A 16709-nucleotide genomic window follows, 5' to 3' on the forward strand; every position below is an offset into this window, starting at 1 on the left:
ATTATAAGCTCCTTGGAGGCAAGGATTTTGCTTTACTTCATCTTTATATATCTAATGGCAAGGCTAGGACATTGTACCAAGAGAGCACTTATTGGCAACGCAGAAAAATGAGACAATTAGACAACGGTCTCTACATCACAAGTAGTCACATTCAGTGAGTTTTAGGGTTTTCTTCCCTTTCCCCACTTCATATCTAAAAGTGGATACAGAACTTAGGGGTCAGAAGGTCTGCATCATTGTCTAGAATGTCTTACTACTTGTGTGACACTGGGCAATTCTCTTTTCTTTTCTAAGTCTACAGTTCCTCATTTGTAAAACATAGTTGAATTAGATTATCACTAAAGTCCCATCCTGTGATGACCGCGTATTTAAAATCAGCCAGAGTCAGGAATTCAGATTAAGGGAAAAATCTTCAATCTTTATTCTTTTTGAGGTGAAGGGGGATTGCGATAGCAATATGGGCAGCTGCAACAGGAAGCCAGCCAGCAGAGGTGAAGGGGGATTGCAGGTGAAGGGGGATCACGACAGCAACGCGAGCAGCTGTGTCAAGAAACCAGCCAGCAGTCTCTCTTTCCGCTTCCCTCTCCACTCCCTGCCTCCACCCACCAAAATTGTCATTTCTTATACAACACATCAGGACTTGCACAAAGAGTGGGCGGGGGCCATTCTTTCTCCATGTATATATATTAATAGAGTATGGTCCAATTACTATTTAGCCTCACGTGCTTGGGACCTCAGTGCATCAACTCGAGCCTCAGCCCATTACACCATCCTACTCTCATATGTTGTGATCCTGTTTTTACTGTATTTCCTTGACACTGCAGCAAGTCATTTTACCTGGAGGTGGGAAGGGTGGGGGTGGGGGAAAAGGGGATGGAGAACTTTGAAGGTAGATGGTGCAGTGCAGTAGATAGAGCACTAGCCCTGGAATCAGGGAAGATCTGAATCAAATATAGTCTCAGAAGCTTAATATATACTAGCTGTATGAGCCTTGGCAAGTCACTTGACCCCAATTGCCTTGCATGTCCCCTAAAACAAAAAAATTGAGGCTTCTATAGGCCTCAGTTTTCTTATCTAGAAAGAAAGGATTGTGATGAATGATTTCTAAGGTCCCTTACTGCTTTCAAATGCTGTCATTCTAAGACCTATAAAGGGCACTAAAATCAAGGACTGTATATATTTCAATTTCTTGAACAATCTGATTATTATACTGTTACTTCAATTGTCCATGGTTTCAAAATTTCTGGAAAATTTTACAATTCTGGCCATTACTTGAGTTTTTTTTAACTCACTTGTTAAAACTGGAACCACATGGTAATTAGAAGAGTTTCAAAAATCTAATGACTTGAGATACAACAGGGCACAGCTGCCTTATTATACCAACTAGTTAACACAGTATTTGTTTTCAACATTAATTTCACTTGCTAATCAAAAATACTGATTTAAACTCAGCAAATGACATGAAAATAAAATTGCTGTGTATCCAATGGCAAAAACAAATGAGATGTTTGTAAAAGAGCCATTTTGATTTTTTTTTTTGTCCATTAAATATTAACTTATGAGGAAAATGTACCCATCCACACTTCTTATGAGCCAATTCTCAATTTTACACCAGACCCCATGCTTTGCGACAGAACTGTACAACAGAAGGAAGGGCTAGCAAACAATGAATGTTAAACAGGAACATACATAACTATGAACTCAGGATGTTACCTTAATGCTGACTCATCTACATGAGCCAAAAATGTAGCTGACATTACTGTGGAAAGTGATTAGGACATCAGGTGCACCTGCTGAATCATACCAGCTTGTGCCAAATGAATGTAAAGCAACATGGCAGACAGAAATGGACAATTTCTAGTTGGATAATGAAAAACAAATAATCTACATGAAACTTACAGGCATCATGCTATCCTATCCCTCCCAGGAGATCTGGTTTAATATATTAAACACAATCCATTTTCACAGCTTAACTGGCCATGAATACTCATGTAAATACTGGAGCCATCTCAGTCTATTGATGCAAGATGTTTAGCTTAACATATAGCTAACAGTGTCAATCAGTCACAGATTGCTGATTGAGTGGTAGTCATATTGTGGTCAGTACTAAAAGCAAAATAAGGACCAGACAAGGAAGATTCTTTCCTTGGTTTCTTTTTGGACTATCTGCCTTTCTCCTAATTCAAATGTACATCCTCAAGATGGAAACATGCTACAACTTATAATGACAAACGTTGGCAAAGCAATATTAATTCTTTTATTAGATCACACCAACACCCTCTGCTGCTTCAGGACACATACCATCTTCATACAGGTTATTAAAAAATCAAAACAAACCACCTCAAAAATCAACTTTTTTTCTTCTAAAGACACAAGTTTCAGTAGGAAGCATAGATAAAACTGTCAGCTATCAGCTAATAAGAAAAAGCTCTTTCTCTCTCTTTGAAGATAGGAAGGTTTTTACTAGCAAGGTGACATTATAGGGCAACATAATTTCAACCTTCCAGTGGGATAATTCTACTCAATCAGGAACCAGGGGTTCTCTGCTCTCAGTAGGCATTCAACTGGGTAGCACATACATGCTCTAAGAGTGAGAAAGCAACACCTTCTCACATATAACTCCCTGGAGAGGGATGGGGAAGAGAAGGAGGGAGGACTTTACACCTGCAAACTCTTAACTATCTATCAGCACTAAGGGTTGGGAAAAACATCACATTAAAGAAAAAGGAGGAGGGTGGGAGACTCCTAGATAAGCCAGCAGCTTTCAAAGATAAGTCATTTAAGCCATTGTATTACTGTGTCAAAACAACAGCCTTCTGTACAGGAGTGGTCAAGTCACAAAGGCAGAAAAAGCAATATGTATTTAAAAAGGTCACTGTCCAAAACCTCATTTTCCCAGGAGAAAAAAAAAAACACTGTATAAGTGCAAAATGCTGTCACATGAATTAAGTCATCTCTAATTCAATACACATCTGTCCCCATACAGCTGGATAATAAAATTAGCCATTAAAAACATCAGTGCTATCTCCAGTGGGGTTAACATAAGCTGCTCTCAAACCTAAGAGGTTTCCTATGGAGAAAGGATCTGGGTCCCCACATATGTTCTTCAGAGAGCTTTTCAAATCAACAAAATAAGCTTTTATCTAACATGCGTTTATAATGTAAGCTTGTGATTCTGGAATTCCACTAGGATGTTACTATTCACAATACTTCCTATTAAAAAAAGAAATAGGAGGCATAGATGGTCTAACAAAGTCATGTTAACTTAAGAAACTAATACTAGGCCAAGAAAGAAGTAATTGGAGAAACTGCTGTAAAGGGTCAGGAGGTCAGAAGGAGCATGGGCTTTTAAGAAAACACATCCAGTTTTTCCTCTTTCTGCCACTGAGAGTGAGCTAATTTTGACAGCCAAGATACCCTGGCTAGGTGGCGGGAGAAGTGGTGTCAAAGGCTGCCATTTGCTCCCAGGCACTGCCATCTGCAATAGCATAGAGTTTTGTCTCCGGTAAATAAACACATCTGCCTTTGCCAGTGTCCTCCCTACTGTGCTGCCCATCTGGAGCAGGTGAGCTGGAAGGCATGCCTGGGCATGGGGGAGATGGGGGTGAGCACAGAGGATCAGGCCTCAAGGGAGATGGCACATAGAGGAAGAAGGCAGTACTGCATCATGTCACATCCTGCTAACTGTGTTTGCCAAAAAGCATTTTCAATTACTCTCGTTAGTGATGTTTTTAATCACATGTAACAAATGGCTGCTCGTGGTGAGGGGACAGGACATGTAAAGTCAAGGTTTCTTTCACCTGTGCCATCTGTTCACAAGGTCACAAGACTTCACTGACACCAACAAACAATCTCTTGGGCAACCAACAGATGAATCTTTTGTGCAAACCACAGAAGTAATGAGGATGGCACAACTGCTCCAGTGGCCAATCCAGAGCCTTAACCTTAAAAACAGCCAAGGCAAGAGTCACATGGTTCTTTTAGAACTAGAGATCACATGACACATAACACCACTAGGGCAAATCTAAACTTGAAACAGACACAATTTGTGGCCTTTTCCTGAATATCTCATGACTATTTTTTCAACTTTCAAAGAATTACAGGACTATTTACTGGTTTGGTATAAGATTTGTAAATGAAGTTGAGATTTCCCTAATTTTTCCCTATTGTCATCATTTATACTTATCACATTACAGACAGACAGCATGGCTCTTTGAGAAATCAGAATACCTCTGGCAATCAAGAGATTTCTAAAAAGGCACTGTGATATACTTGCTATTATTACTTCTAACAGGGAACAGGGAATATAGGACAATTTAAATAGGATACATTAAATACCGTTTGCTATCAAACTTTGTCAATAATTCTATTTTACTTCAAGAATTTTGCTGATTTACACTTCAATCTCCCTATGTGTAAAAGGGAAAAAGATTCTTTAGAAATACCTTGAGGAAATTCAGATGAGCTACCCTAAATGTGTCATATCATTCATTTTAAATAAGAAATGGAAATTTACTATCATCATAAAAAATAATGGAAAACTCATTTACCCTAAAGTATTTTTGGGGGGCTGAGGCAATTGGGGTTAAGTGACTTGCCCAGAGTCACACAGCTAACAAATGTTAAGTGTGAGGTCACATTTGAACTCAAGTCCTCCGGACTTCAGGGCCAGTGTTCTACCCACTATACTACCTAGCTGCCCCAATAATGGAAAAATCAAAACATGCTTATGAGCTTTTCTTCCTTTCTGTATATTACTTACAAAAGGCATTAAGAAGTGGTTCTAAAAAAAAAAAAAAATCAGTCATGTTAAAGAGCTGAGCAGCAGGTGTTTAACGATGGCTAATTTAGCATCAATGGGGGAATAAAAAGAGCCAAAAGCAAAGCATCTCCAGAGAGGAAAGGATCTCAGAGGTCATCTAATCTAACCATATCTGGATAAGAATCCTCTCTAAGAGACCCAAAGAGCAGCCAACCAGCTTGTGTATGAAGAGCTCAGCTCTCAAGGCAGCCCATTCTATTCCACTGCTAGATACTTCTGATTGTTAAGAACTTTCTCTAACCATGCAGCTTACATCTGCCTTTCTGCAGTGCCAAAACATTGATCCTATAGACAAGCCTAATTTCTCTTCTACAAGCCAATCTTCCAATTAGTTACTTGATAATTAATACCTGTCCCACATAATTCATTGTCCCCTTCCAGCCCAAGACAAATCCAAGTCTAAAGGCTTTGAAAATAAGCCTTTGAAATTCTTTCACTTCCCCACTTTGAGGGAACTTGCTACCACAGAAACAAAGTACATAAAAATGTTTAATAATTACACAAATTTAACATTATGTAACAATTTCATAACATGTAAACAACACAATTACATTTATAAGTTTATTAAATAAAGGAAAGAGCATTTGCATTTTGTCTTTTAAAAACAAACCCAAAAGATCTCATTTTTTGGTTCCCTAGCTCTTTTTTTGTTTTTTCATTTAAATGTCATCTTTCCTCTTTCTCTAGATCTCTCTCTTTCAAGGCCACACCTCACATTCCCGAGTCCCCTCTTTTTCAAAGAATCTTCTAAAGTTAAGCACACATTGGTATTTAGTAGCATACATTAGTCCATACCACCTCATCTTCAATCATAGGGCCTCCGGAAGTCAAAATCTTTTAAATTTTCAATAAAAATGTTAAAAAATTGACTCAAAATTTCAAATCCTTCATGCCAGTAACGAACTATGTAACCAATTTAGCTATAATGACTAGTGATTCCAGAATGCATTTATTTACATAGAAATTTGGTACCTGTAAAACTCCTGCTGATAGTTGCCAAAAGAAAATTTATCCCTTATAAATACCACTGGTTTCTCTCCCTCCCCCACCTCTATACTAAAGCTCCATGTCACTGTCTACAAAGGACATTCTTCAGCTAAGTACATCAAACATCTCAACTGCTAGAAGATTAAATGAATCCACTGCATTTGCATGATCAGAGCAGTCTTATCTCGATTTTAAAAGGCGCTTAATTCATTTATTAATACCAGGGTATTTACAACAAAATGTTTATTGTGCCTAAAGGTAGAATTTGGAATTTGCCTGATAAGTCAAATATTTTACAAAGCAAGTCACATCTTACATTTTGCTAAATATCACAAAGAAATTCTGGATGGCTGCAATTTGCACTATTTTCCAATTATGAAAGTGAAAGAGGAAATGTTATTGGCTTTTCAGTTAAGTCAAAATATTTCCTTTTAATTTTCCTATTTCCCTTTCTAATGTAATAACCCGTGACTGAAAATTTTGGTTTCCCTTCATGTATAGAACTCACCTGGTATTCAAGCAAACACTCAGAGAAAAAGAAGTTCCATTTCTCAAGAGGATTACAGAAAGAAGTGTTATGTGTTATGAGGAACAAAATAAATGACTTTGAAGAGCTGCAACATCATCTCCTCAGACTTGCCTACAAAGCACTTGTCCAATTTGTTTTTATAACTGCAACAGGTAATTTAAGTAGCTGCATAATACGAGTTCATGTGGCACATAATATTGAAATTGAAACCAAACCACACGATCTATTTTAGACATAAGAAAACACATCATTACCAAGCTTTCTGAAGTACAGGTGAAAATGCCTGCCTTTTATAAGTTAAACGTTAAAACGATCTAAAAAGAGTCAAAGATAGCACTGATTGAAAGCCATCCCATCCCTGCCCCTGGGGAAATTATAGCTTCATACTTGTAGACATCTTAGGTTTGTTTCAGACTTGCCAAGGAAGGAAAATGCTTTTTTGTAAAAGCCATATGAATGGGAAACATTACAATCTCTCTCTTTTTTAGCACTCCTCCATGGTTAGGTTAGTAAGTTTTCTTGACTTTACAGATGAAAAAAACAAGCATTGGGAAGTAAGGTCATGTGGTAAAGATTCAGTTATATATGGTCCCTTAAAGGAGGGAAAATACACATTACAGCAATCACATGTTTTTCTGGCAATATTCTATATAAGGTGGTCATACACAATCTTCAAGTGTTCAAAAGTTAACAATATGCTTTGAAAAGTGGAAGACAAACTAAACCAATGATATGGCTAAAACTCATTGGAGCAGGGCCAGTTTCAGATGGTGAAGGTCACAGAAAAATTCAGATTAGTCTAAGAATTTCAACATTTGTGAAAGGAATTGCTACTTGCTTCTAAATCTGGAAGAATGAAAACTTGGATTATTTATAGTGTTTAAAGATAGCTCACCTATACTGTAGAGACTTTATATGATAGAAACAAGTAAATTAGTAAAAAATTCAAAAATAAAGCAAAAAATATCTCAATCAAGTTCAAGTGAAGGTGTATTTTGCTTAAAGTTGCCAATTAGATGCATTATGTGGGGTATTTTCCAGATTTCACCTAGGAAATTTGTATTTTACAGAATAAATCCAAAGAAATACCAAACTTGTGCCAAGAGGAAGAGCTGCATAAAGGTGAAGCAATATAAAAAGACTCTTTATGTTTAGCAAGAGAGTTGCAAAGAGTAAAGAAATGCCCTCCCTTCCTCTAACATTCAGCTTTATCTCGTTCTATTTCTTACCCGACTCCGGAGGTAGTCAGCCAGATTTCGCCGTGTGAAGTTAGCTGCTGCTGTGGGAGACAATTCATAACCTGGTGCAAGAGACCAAAAAAAAAAAAAAAAAAAAAAAAAAAAAAAAAATCAGACTTGCCTTGAAGTTAAATGATTAAATTCACTCAAATTTCACACTTTCCCATGTCTAACATTCAAAATACAGAACTGCATATTAAAAAGTTATGAATGGACTTTAATGGTCATTTTGTCTAACCTTCCAAGCAGGAAGCTTCTCTCTGTCACCCCTGACAGATGATCATTAACCCTAAAAACCCACTGTGATGAGGAACCCACTCTCATAATCATAAAGTAGTTCTATTAGAAATGCAATTCTTACATCTAACCACAATTTGCCTTCCTGAAACCTGGTTTTCCTACTTTCTGTACTCTATCTGATAAAAACTACACAAAATCTAATCCTTTCTCTATATAGCAGCCCTGCAAAAGAGGTAATCTTTCTTGCAGTCCTATCATATCTCAAGTGCTCTCTTTATTACATTCTTTTAGCTATTTCATATACATAAATGAAATGATTTTGAGTATTAAAACAGTGGCAAATAGTATCCTATTCAACCACTAGAGGAGATAGATATAAAATAAGGTATGATTGTGTTAGCTTAAATTCTAACAGGGCACAGAACAGAACACAATATTATTGCTAAGGTCTTAACAGAACATAGTATACTGTGGTACATTCCTTTTCTGCATACTTTTCTATTTCTATTAAACAGTCTAAGACTGCATCATTTTTTTTTGAGGAGTCGTACCAGTTATAGTGAACTGTCAGTCAACTAAAATCCCAATGCCTCCCCCCACCATTTTACTTGTACAATTGAATTTTAAAAATTGAAATGTAAGATTTTACATATATTCCTATTAAGTACAGGAATACATTATTCCAGTCTTTTGAAAATTTTTTGGATTTTTTTTTGTTAATCAATTTGTTCTCTCCCATATTTGATAAGGAAGTCTATGCCTTTTTCCAAATTGCTGATAAAAATAATGAATAAGAAGGAAGAAGGGGCAAGAACAGAGTGCTATACAGACCTCCTAGGTTTACAGTAATAATTAAACACTCTCTTGGCATATTTAACTAGCTACCAATCTATTTAACTGTATTGTCATCCAGCTCAAATTTTTCTATAGTTGCTACAAATAAATTCAGACCAGATAAACACGAAAGAAACATTTTCTTTTGTTTATCAAGATGAGGTTACTGATCCATTCTGGGGAGGGCACCATGGACTCTGAATTGTTTTTCTAGGAGTAAAGGTGGAGATGGACTTTCTTGCCTCTTCCCCTTATGGGAATGAGAAGAACAGTGAAGTCTGCAGCCACAGTAAAAATAATATGAATTTATCTGTAAGAGCATCAAATCCACAAATTGGTTTAAAATCACCAGTGTAATAGTGTTCTGTACTGTGCAATTTCATTCACTTAAGAAATGAGAGAAAAACATATTAATAAAGATGAACAAGACATTTCAAGAGGCAATTTGAAAACTATGAAAGAATCAATCAAAGGAAAATGGGATATTGAGATCTCTAGAAATGAGTTACTTTTAGAAAAAATAAGATTTTAAACATAAAGCCAGTGTCTGGAGAATGCTAAAATATACAAAAGAAATTTTTAAAAATAATTTTCTAATAATTTATAAACAGAGACTACTAGACTAAAAATGTCCCATAATTAGGACAGGAAAGAAAAATATCATTGCAGATACTATTCACGTATACAAAAAAGAAAATTATCTCCCCTCACCTACCCACAATTCAACAAGCATTTATTAAATTTCTAATTTGTGCCAAACACTGCAATAAACAAAAGAAGATCAATCTTCAATTCACCTGAGCTTATGAGCTTCCTGTTTATTAACCCCTGCGGCTCAGAAAGTTATTTTACTGCATATTCCTGAATAAATACTTTTTTTTTTTAAATAAAGAATTTACAGATGCTTTCATATATAAATTAAATTCCTTACCAATTCTTATCTTAACATTGCTGTTATGCTATGAATCATTCAAGGAACAGAAAAGTTTTCCCTACTACAATACCCCTACACAGCACTTTGTGCTTGAAAGCTGGCCTTGAAAACATCAGTGCCTTTGGGTTTTTGTCATTTTTCTATCAATGTTATCTTGTCTTACATAATTTTGAACTGCAAATTTTGTTACACTGCAGACTCTGTAATTTTCTTTCTTATATAAAATTTAGCTAACTTCATAAAATAGCATTAAAAATTACTAAACACATCAAGTCAAAAATACTAAACACATCTGTTTGTTAGATTCTGGCCTCATATCACCTTGTTGTGTTTGCTGGGTCTAATCTCATCATTTTTTAGGCCTGAAAGGGGTTTCATCTTATCACTAGTTACTCATACCCTGATTATGAGGCCTGGTTTCCTAAAGTTTGATATAAGAGAAACAAACTAGCTGTGTTAAAGGGGCAGTACTTCTTGATAGCCATTGTTGTTTTTATTAAAATCAAAAACATAACACTGCATATATCAATATAAACAATTAAATTAAGTAATTTCAATGGAAGTTTCTCAAGTCCCTATTAGCTAACTAATTTTTAAAATTAGTTTTTTTAAACTGATTTTTAAAAATCCATTCTTATTTCAATTCAATCAAGCACTTCAGTATTAAGCAGCAGCAATAAAATAATGTAAACTTATGCAATTTTATAACTATCTTATAAGTCTTTTAAATATCAGGTGTTGATGAAAAATTCAAGTGAACTAGCCCAGACTTCGCCTTTAACCTCTACCCAAGGCTCAACTTCCTCACTCTTGAATATGAAAAACCAGGGCACAAACATTTTACCCTGAGGATTACCTACCATTGCGCATCTTGTAGAGCTGTACATTTTTCTGAATGTATTCAGCAAACTGCACAGTGTCTCCAGCCTCTCCAACACACAGAAGTAAGATCTTCTCACTCATCTTAAACATCTTGTCATGATCTGTTCAGAAAATAAAGTCATTACCACAAATCATGTACAAATCTAATAAATGCTAGATTAAGCAAAAACAGATTTTTAAAAATAGATGATATTCTACAATATCAGGCAGCACTCTCATCATCCTTCAAGACACACCATCAGGAATAAGCACACTTCATTAATATCATTTGCCACAGGAAATTACATAGAATTTCCAGATTGCATCAAATCTAATCAGAAATACTTTTATATATTCAGGACTCAATCATTGAGGGAAGTGTAGGAATCAGGCCAAAAGTGTGAAAACAATCCTTCAGCTCATGATAACTAAGACCTTGAAAATTTCTTCAAGAGACCAAATCAAGTTTTAGTTTTTGAGGAAATAAGAAAGGGACAAAATCTGAAGGTGCAGAGAGAATGGTGTTACCACAGTTAAATTAAGAATACATCAAAAGAAAATGTCCTTTAAAAAGGTAAAAAAGTAACTACCGATGGAAATTTGTAAAGAAATCAACTGAAAATACAAATCACTATAAAAATTGTTAACTAGCATCACCCTCAAAGCAGAGACAAAAGAGAAACAACATTAATTATATAACTACTTTCAAAATTTTTTTTTCAAATATTCGAATCTTATCTGGATATGCCAGATTCTTGTTCAGATTACAGAGAAATCAACATTTATGCAGCCATTAGTGCCTAAGGAACATAACTCCTCATATTCAAGCTGGGGCTTCAGTAAAACATAATCTCCCTATCCAACTCTCACTTTCACTTTCAATTTTTCAAATACTGCTGAATAATCTTCCCTGGAAGACATGTTTCATGTTTGAAAGCTTCTGAAATGTCCCAATCCTTTAATAGGATTTAGAGAGCATAATGCTGCTGTTTAAAACAGTTTTTAAAATTTGAGAGCTGAAACTGCTAGGTAGGGCTAGAGGGAAACACACAAGATATAAATGTAAAATTACCAAATATGTGGCCTCAAGGTCTTATTTGTATGGACCGAAAAGAAAGGAAAAACCTCAACAATATTTGTTACATAGGTTGAAGGAGACTGTCAACTTGCAAACAAGTTTAACATTTTTTGTTATAACATTTATAAAAAAAAAAAAAAGTTGCGTTCCAAGAATGCTATTTTTCATTGAGAAATGAACTTAAAAAAGCAAAAAGTTATTTGTTAGGTACCTACAGTGTGCCCACAACTATATAAGGGATCATACCATAGGAGACACAAAAATATAAAACACTTCCATGACTTATATATCTCAAAGGGCTATATATAATCTGCAACAGACTCTAGTTCAGACTCTGCCTCACCTAGCTGTGTCCTTGGGCAAATAACTTCACTGGCGCCTCACTTTGAAATACAAAAAAGAGCTAGTAAAGGAGGGAGAGAGGGAAGAGGAAAGGAAGACATTGGTACAAAGAATTATCCATGAGACAACTGCTTCTCCAAAGTCATGTAGATCATCAGGAACTGCTCTGAAACTATACTAGTCCTAGAGAGTTGCCTGAAACACTAAGAGACATGTTAAAGGCTAAACTTGAATCCTGCTATGCCTTCCTAAATCTGAGGCTAGCTCTTTATTTACTATACATTATCTCTCAAAGGATCATAGAATCAAAGATTTACAAGTGACTTTCCCAACATATATAAATGGTTACAAACTGTTATATATAATCTAAGGAACTTATGTTATTACAACACAATGTATATACAGGCTCTCAGTTATATAGGAATTCAGAAAATAAAAAAGGCAACTAGGACTGCAATAATCAGGGCAGTTTTTAAGCATTTCCAAGACTAGTCAATTGATGAAAGATCTATAGTATACATGTTAAGGTAATAAAAGCATGGTACAAGCAATTAGGCTTCCTTCACTTTAGTCATCTTTTGGAAATTATAAAGAACTTATACATTGAAAACAAGCTGGCAATATAGCAGATGATACTGACACCTAAAGGAATAGCCTAACCGAACTAAGATGGCAAGTAAAAGCAAACCCCAGGCTCCATTTTTCAGCTCTTTAGCTTACCTGACAAAAAAGCAATACAAATATTCTAATTGGGAAAACATACAAGGCCTCAAAGTTCATATTCTTACAAATTTAGGACTGGAAAAATAGTAGGGGAAAAATGGAGGAAGGCTATAAATATGATTTTTTTTTCCTACACATCCTTTAAGATCCAGCCCAAAATCTTTCCTCCAATAAGCATAGCTGGTACTAAATCAGTACCATTATTGTCACAGAACAAGACAGGGATGTTATATCTTACATTAACATAGCACATTTTACTTTTTCCAAAATGCTTTCCCCTCAAGTAAATACTCTGATTATCAGTTCATTGAAATTGAAGCCTTGCTTCATTAAAGGAAGAAAGTTGCTAGTTGGTTAACTGCTTGAAGGTTTTTATAACCATTCTTTTCTCCACACACATTCTCCAATTATAACACCCGTTGACTTCCACTGATTCTTTACTATGATTTTAACAAAAAAGAAATAAGATTTCCTTTTTGAGTTACAAAATCAAGGGATATTAATAATCTTCTAATCCAAACTCTTATTCACTACAGGAATCCTATTTCAAATACCCATGAGAGTTGGTTAACCTCTGCTTGAATACTTCCAATGTAACTACTTTCTGAGGCAGCCTTATTCTATTTTGGAGAAATCACTAAGTATTAAAAATTCATTTTTAAATATATACAAGCCTTTTGATTTTTGAAGATATGTCATGTCATCCCCAAACTTTTCTTCTTCCAGTTCCTTTCATCCCCAGTTCCTCAGATTACCTAGCTTTTACATCGCTCATTATCCTGGTCTGTTCCCTCTGATGTACTTCAACTTGTCAGCATTCCTCTTAAAAGATAAAGGCCAGATTGGAATTCAAGGTGGTAAGGGGAGAGAGAAGCAAGTGAACTATTATGGGCTTTCTTCTTTTTTGTATTTACTTGGGTAAAAGGATAGTGAACAAAGTAAAATGTGACATATTAATGTCTTTTCCCTTTTAGTTATCAAAATTATGATACTGAGTACCAGTTGTATGCAAAACACTAGTGGATATTGTATATATGATCTTTCCTAAAGTTTTGGGTCCAGTTTAAGAATATAATTTTTCTCAAAAAAGGAATATCATTCTAAGGTAAAAAAAAAAAAACAACAGGTATTTCAGGCAGGCTATTTATCACTTCTAGGTTTCATTTTCACTATAAAATGGAAGGAATTGGATTAGATGGCCTCTGAAATCCCTTCTAGCTCTAAATCTATGATCCTAATTATATCTTATTTCATTCTGAAATCATGTGTTTGACACAAAGGACTTGTTTCTACAGTACAAAGATTTAAGACAATGATATCTCTGGGGGATAGAGGGGAATATAATCTCCAGGAGAAAAATTCCCCAAAATAGGAAGCATTTTCATTTTCATCATTTTACAAATATCTTAAGAAGATATTCATTAATACACCAGCCCTATTTCATTAAACAATAATGTTCCTAAAAAGCCCTAGGATCTTATTCCAACTTCCTGTGTGATGAAAAAAAGAAAAGTGGTCTTATAGGGCTTCAAGAAAGTGAAGATTCATTTTATTCATTCTTCACAAAAAAGCTGGATCTGGAGTTAGAGGAACTGCAGTCAAACAAATCTCAGTCTTGCCAGTTACCAGCAGCATGGTCCGGAGCAGTTCCTTCACTTCCTTGGGTCTTAGTTTCTTCATGTGTTAAAAAGAAATGAAAGTAACTCCCTTAAAGTCCTTCTAGCTCTTAAATCTATTCTTCTGAATGCAGCATTCCTTGCCATTTAAAATTAGCAGCATTACCAAGTCGTCTTTTAAATGAGAATGTATCTATAATAAATCACTTTAAAAAATTAGCCTGGAAATAACCCATTCACTTGCCTACCTTCATTGTTTAAAAGCCAAAATGAAACAAATATGATGAAAATTTTGCCACTACTTTAATAGGATCATTATAATTTAAGTTACACTACTATGACTACCTTATGTGAACTTAAAAACAAATAAGTAGAGCAAACTTATCAAGATTGTAGTGGACAGAGTGAGACTTGGACCCAAGAAGTCTGGAGTTCAAATCCTATCCTCCACATATAGTGCCTGAGTGACTCTTGGAGCTATAGGCAAGTTGCAAAAAAAAAAAAAAAAAAAAAAAAAAAAAGTGTCCTCCTGCATAGCAAGAAGGGTTTGTTCACTCAGGAGTTCCTATACCACTGAAACCATAGGTCCTGTCCCAATTCCTCTCCTCAGCTGTCTTTAAAGAGATAACAGGTGATGGAGAAGTGGGGAAGGGAGAAAGAATTGTCTCTTTTGCATTCCCATAGCTGAGTACAGTCCTTGTAAATAACACATGTAAAAACATATGTAATAATAGCAACTAATAAATACTAGCTGACTGGAAAGAATTTGGGGGCCGGATGTTAGGGATTCTAGGTTCCAAAGCCTGTACTTCCACACAAGATCACTGTGATTTGGGGTGTCATTTCCCTTTTGTGATCCTGATACTTCAAATATAAAATTGGAAGTATTGCACAGGCCAGTAAAGAAAAAGCCCCAGAAACGTGTTTTTATTTTATTAATAATAATAAGTCTATTAGATTCGTCACCCTTCCCAACATCCAGTAACAAAGAGCTGCGTCTTGCAACATAAATGTGACTTCGGCAAAGCATGTAGATTTAGGTCTGGAAGGGAGTTCAATGCCCTCATTTTACAGACAAGAAACCTAGGGGGGAAAGGACACAGAAAGTATCGGGGCCAGGATTCGAATACAGGTCTTCTGACTTCAAACTCAGAGGGACTTTCCACCGCCCCCTCGCTGCGTGCCCCAGGCAGGGTACAAGGGGAACGGACGAGAGCGGAAGTGGCCGGGAAGTCACATTCTCTGGCCCAGACGCCAAATGGGGAGAGGGCGGCAGGATCCGCGCCCCCGGGAGCACTGCAGCGGGAGAGCGCCTGGGCCCTTTCCCTCCTGCCTTGTCCCCTTCGGCCGGGCTGGGCGCGGCTTCACTCACCGTCCTTCATCTGGACGATGTTGCTGGCGGCCACGCGGTCCGAGGCCACCAAGATGTAGTCAGGCCCCTGTATGCCGATAAGGTACTCCATGGTGGACGGCGGGACCGGACGGGACTCAGCTCGGGCCGGGCCGGGCCTGTGTGTAGTTCCTCCTCACCGCCGGCTCACCGGTGAGACAGCACCGCGCAGGCTGAAGAGGAGGAGGCGTCGACCCACCGCCGTCGCACTCAGATGACATCACGAGACCTCGCGAGAATTGCCTGCAGCCAGCGCCGGCTTGGCCCGGGGAGAGGAAGATTAGGCAAAAGCTCGCACCCGCCCCGCGGGAAGAACGGGGGCGGGGCTTAAACTGTCCTGGTCCCGCCTCTTTTCCGCGCTCCTCCTCTCCCGATCTGTGCTTCTCCAGGTCAGTCACCTTTTAAAGTGCCGGCTGTGTGCAAAGTATTGAGAAACTTGAAACAGAAATTGACACCCAATCCTACCCTCCTCTTTCTCTTTTCTTTTTCCCATTCTATCCCTTGTTCTACTGAGGAAGGAGGGTGATGGCTAATTGTAATGGAGCTAAAATGTGCTGTGAAGGAATTTGAACTTTAGGGAGGCAATAAGGAACCAACGAAGGTTTTTAATCAGAATAGTAACATTCATACATAAAGAAAATAAGTCGGTGAAGGGTGTATTAGAGGAGGCTGAGCCTGGGAGCTGGAAGTCGTGCTAGCTGTCAAAATAAATAGTAAATAGTGAAAAAAAAGTAAATAGTAAAGGGGACCCATTTTGGGGGGGTGGGATGGGAGCAGGGCTCCCCCTGCCACTCCATGAGGAGAGGCTCCAGGATTACAGACACCCAGATAGAAATCACCCGCAAAAAGGTAATCAGTGGTTATCAAGCATGCTGCCTTTACCACAGGAACTGCTCAAGACACAAAACACAGCTGAGCGTTAACGCAGGAAAAAAATCTCAAATGGCCTATTGCTTTCTCATTCCCCTCAAAGGATAAAGACAGCATTGTGGGACTGTGGAATCAATAGCTGCTTCACTGTTTACATCAGGCTTGCACTCACAAGGGACAGATCTCCAGACAGGATATAGCTTTCCTTAGTCCTGCTGCAGAATGGTCTGGATGCTGTTCATGTT

General features: G+C 37.0%; 1 protein-coding gene across 1 annotated transcript in view; it reads right to left on the reverse strand.

Annotated features, from left to right (window-relative positions):
* PSMB2 (proteasome 20S subunit beta 2) overlaps positions 1-15767 on the reverse strand; it is a 34061-nt gene extending 18294 nt beyond the window's left edge. The window contains exons 1-3 of the mRNA XM_051987666.1: positions 15577-15767; positions 10445-10567; positions 7568-7638 (exon numbers count right to left, since the gene is read on the reverse strand). Of these exons, the coding sequence (XP_051843626.1) occupies positions 7568-7638; positions 10445-10567; positions 15577-15667 (285 nt within the window). The 5' untranslated portion in view covers positions 15668-15767. The remainder of the gene's footprint in view (positions 1-7567; positions 7639-10444; positions 10568-15576) is intronic.
* Between the last annotated feature and the right edge of the window lie 942 nt (positions 15768-16709).

The sequence above is a fragment of the Antechinus flavipes genome, chromosome 3 (assembly GCF_016432865.1).
Source record: "Antechinus flavipes isolate AdamAnt ecotype Samford, QLD, Australia chromosome 3, AdamAnt_v2, whole genome shotgun sequence".
NCBI lineage: Eukaryota > Metazoa > Chordata > Mammalia > Dasyuromorphia > Dasyuridae > Antechinus > Antechinus flavipes.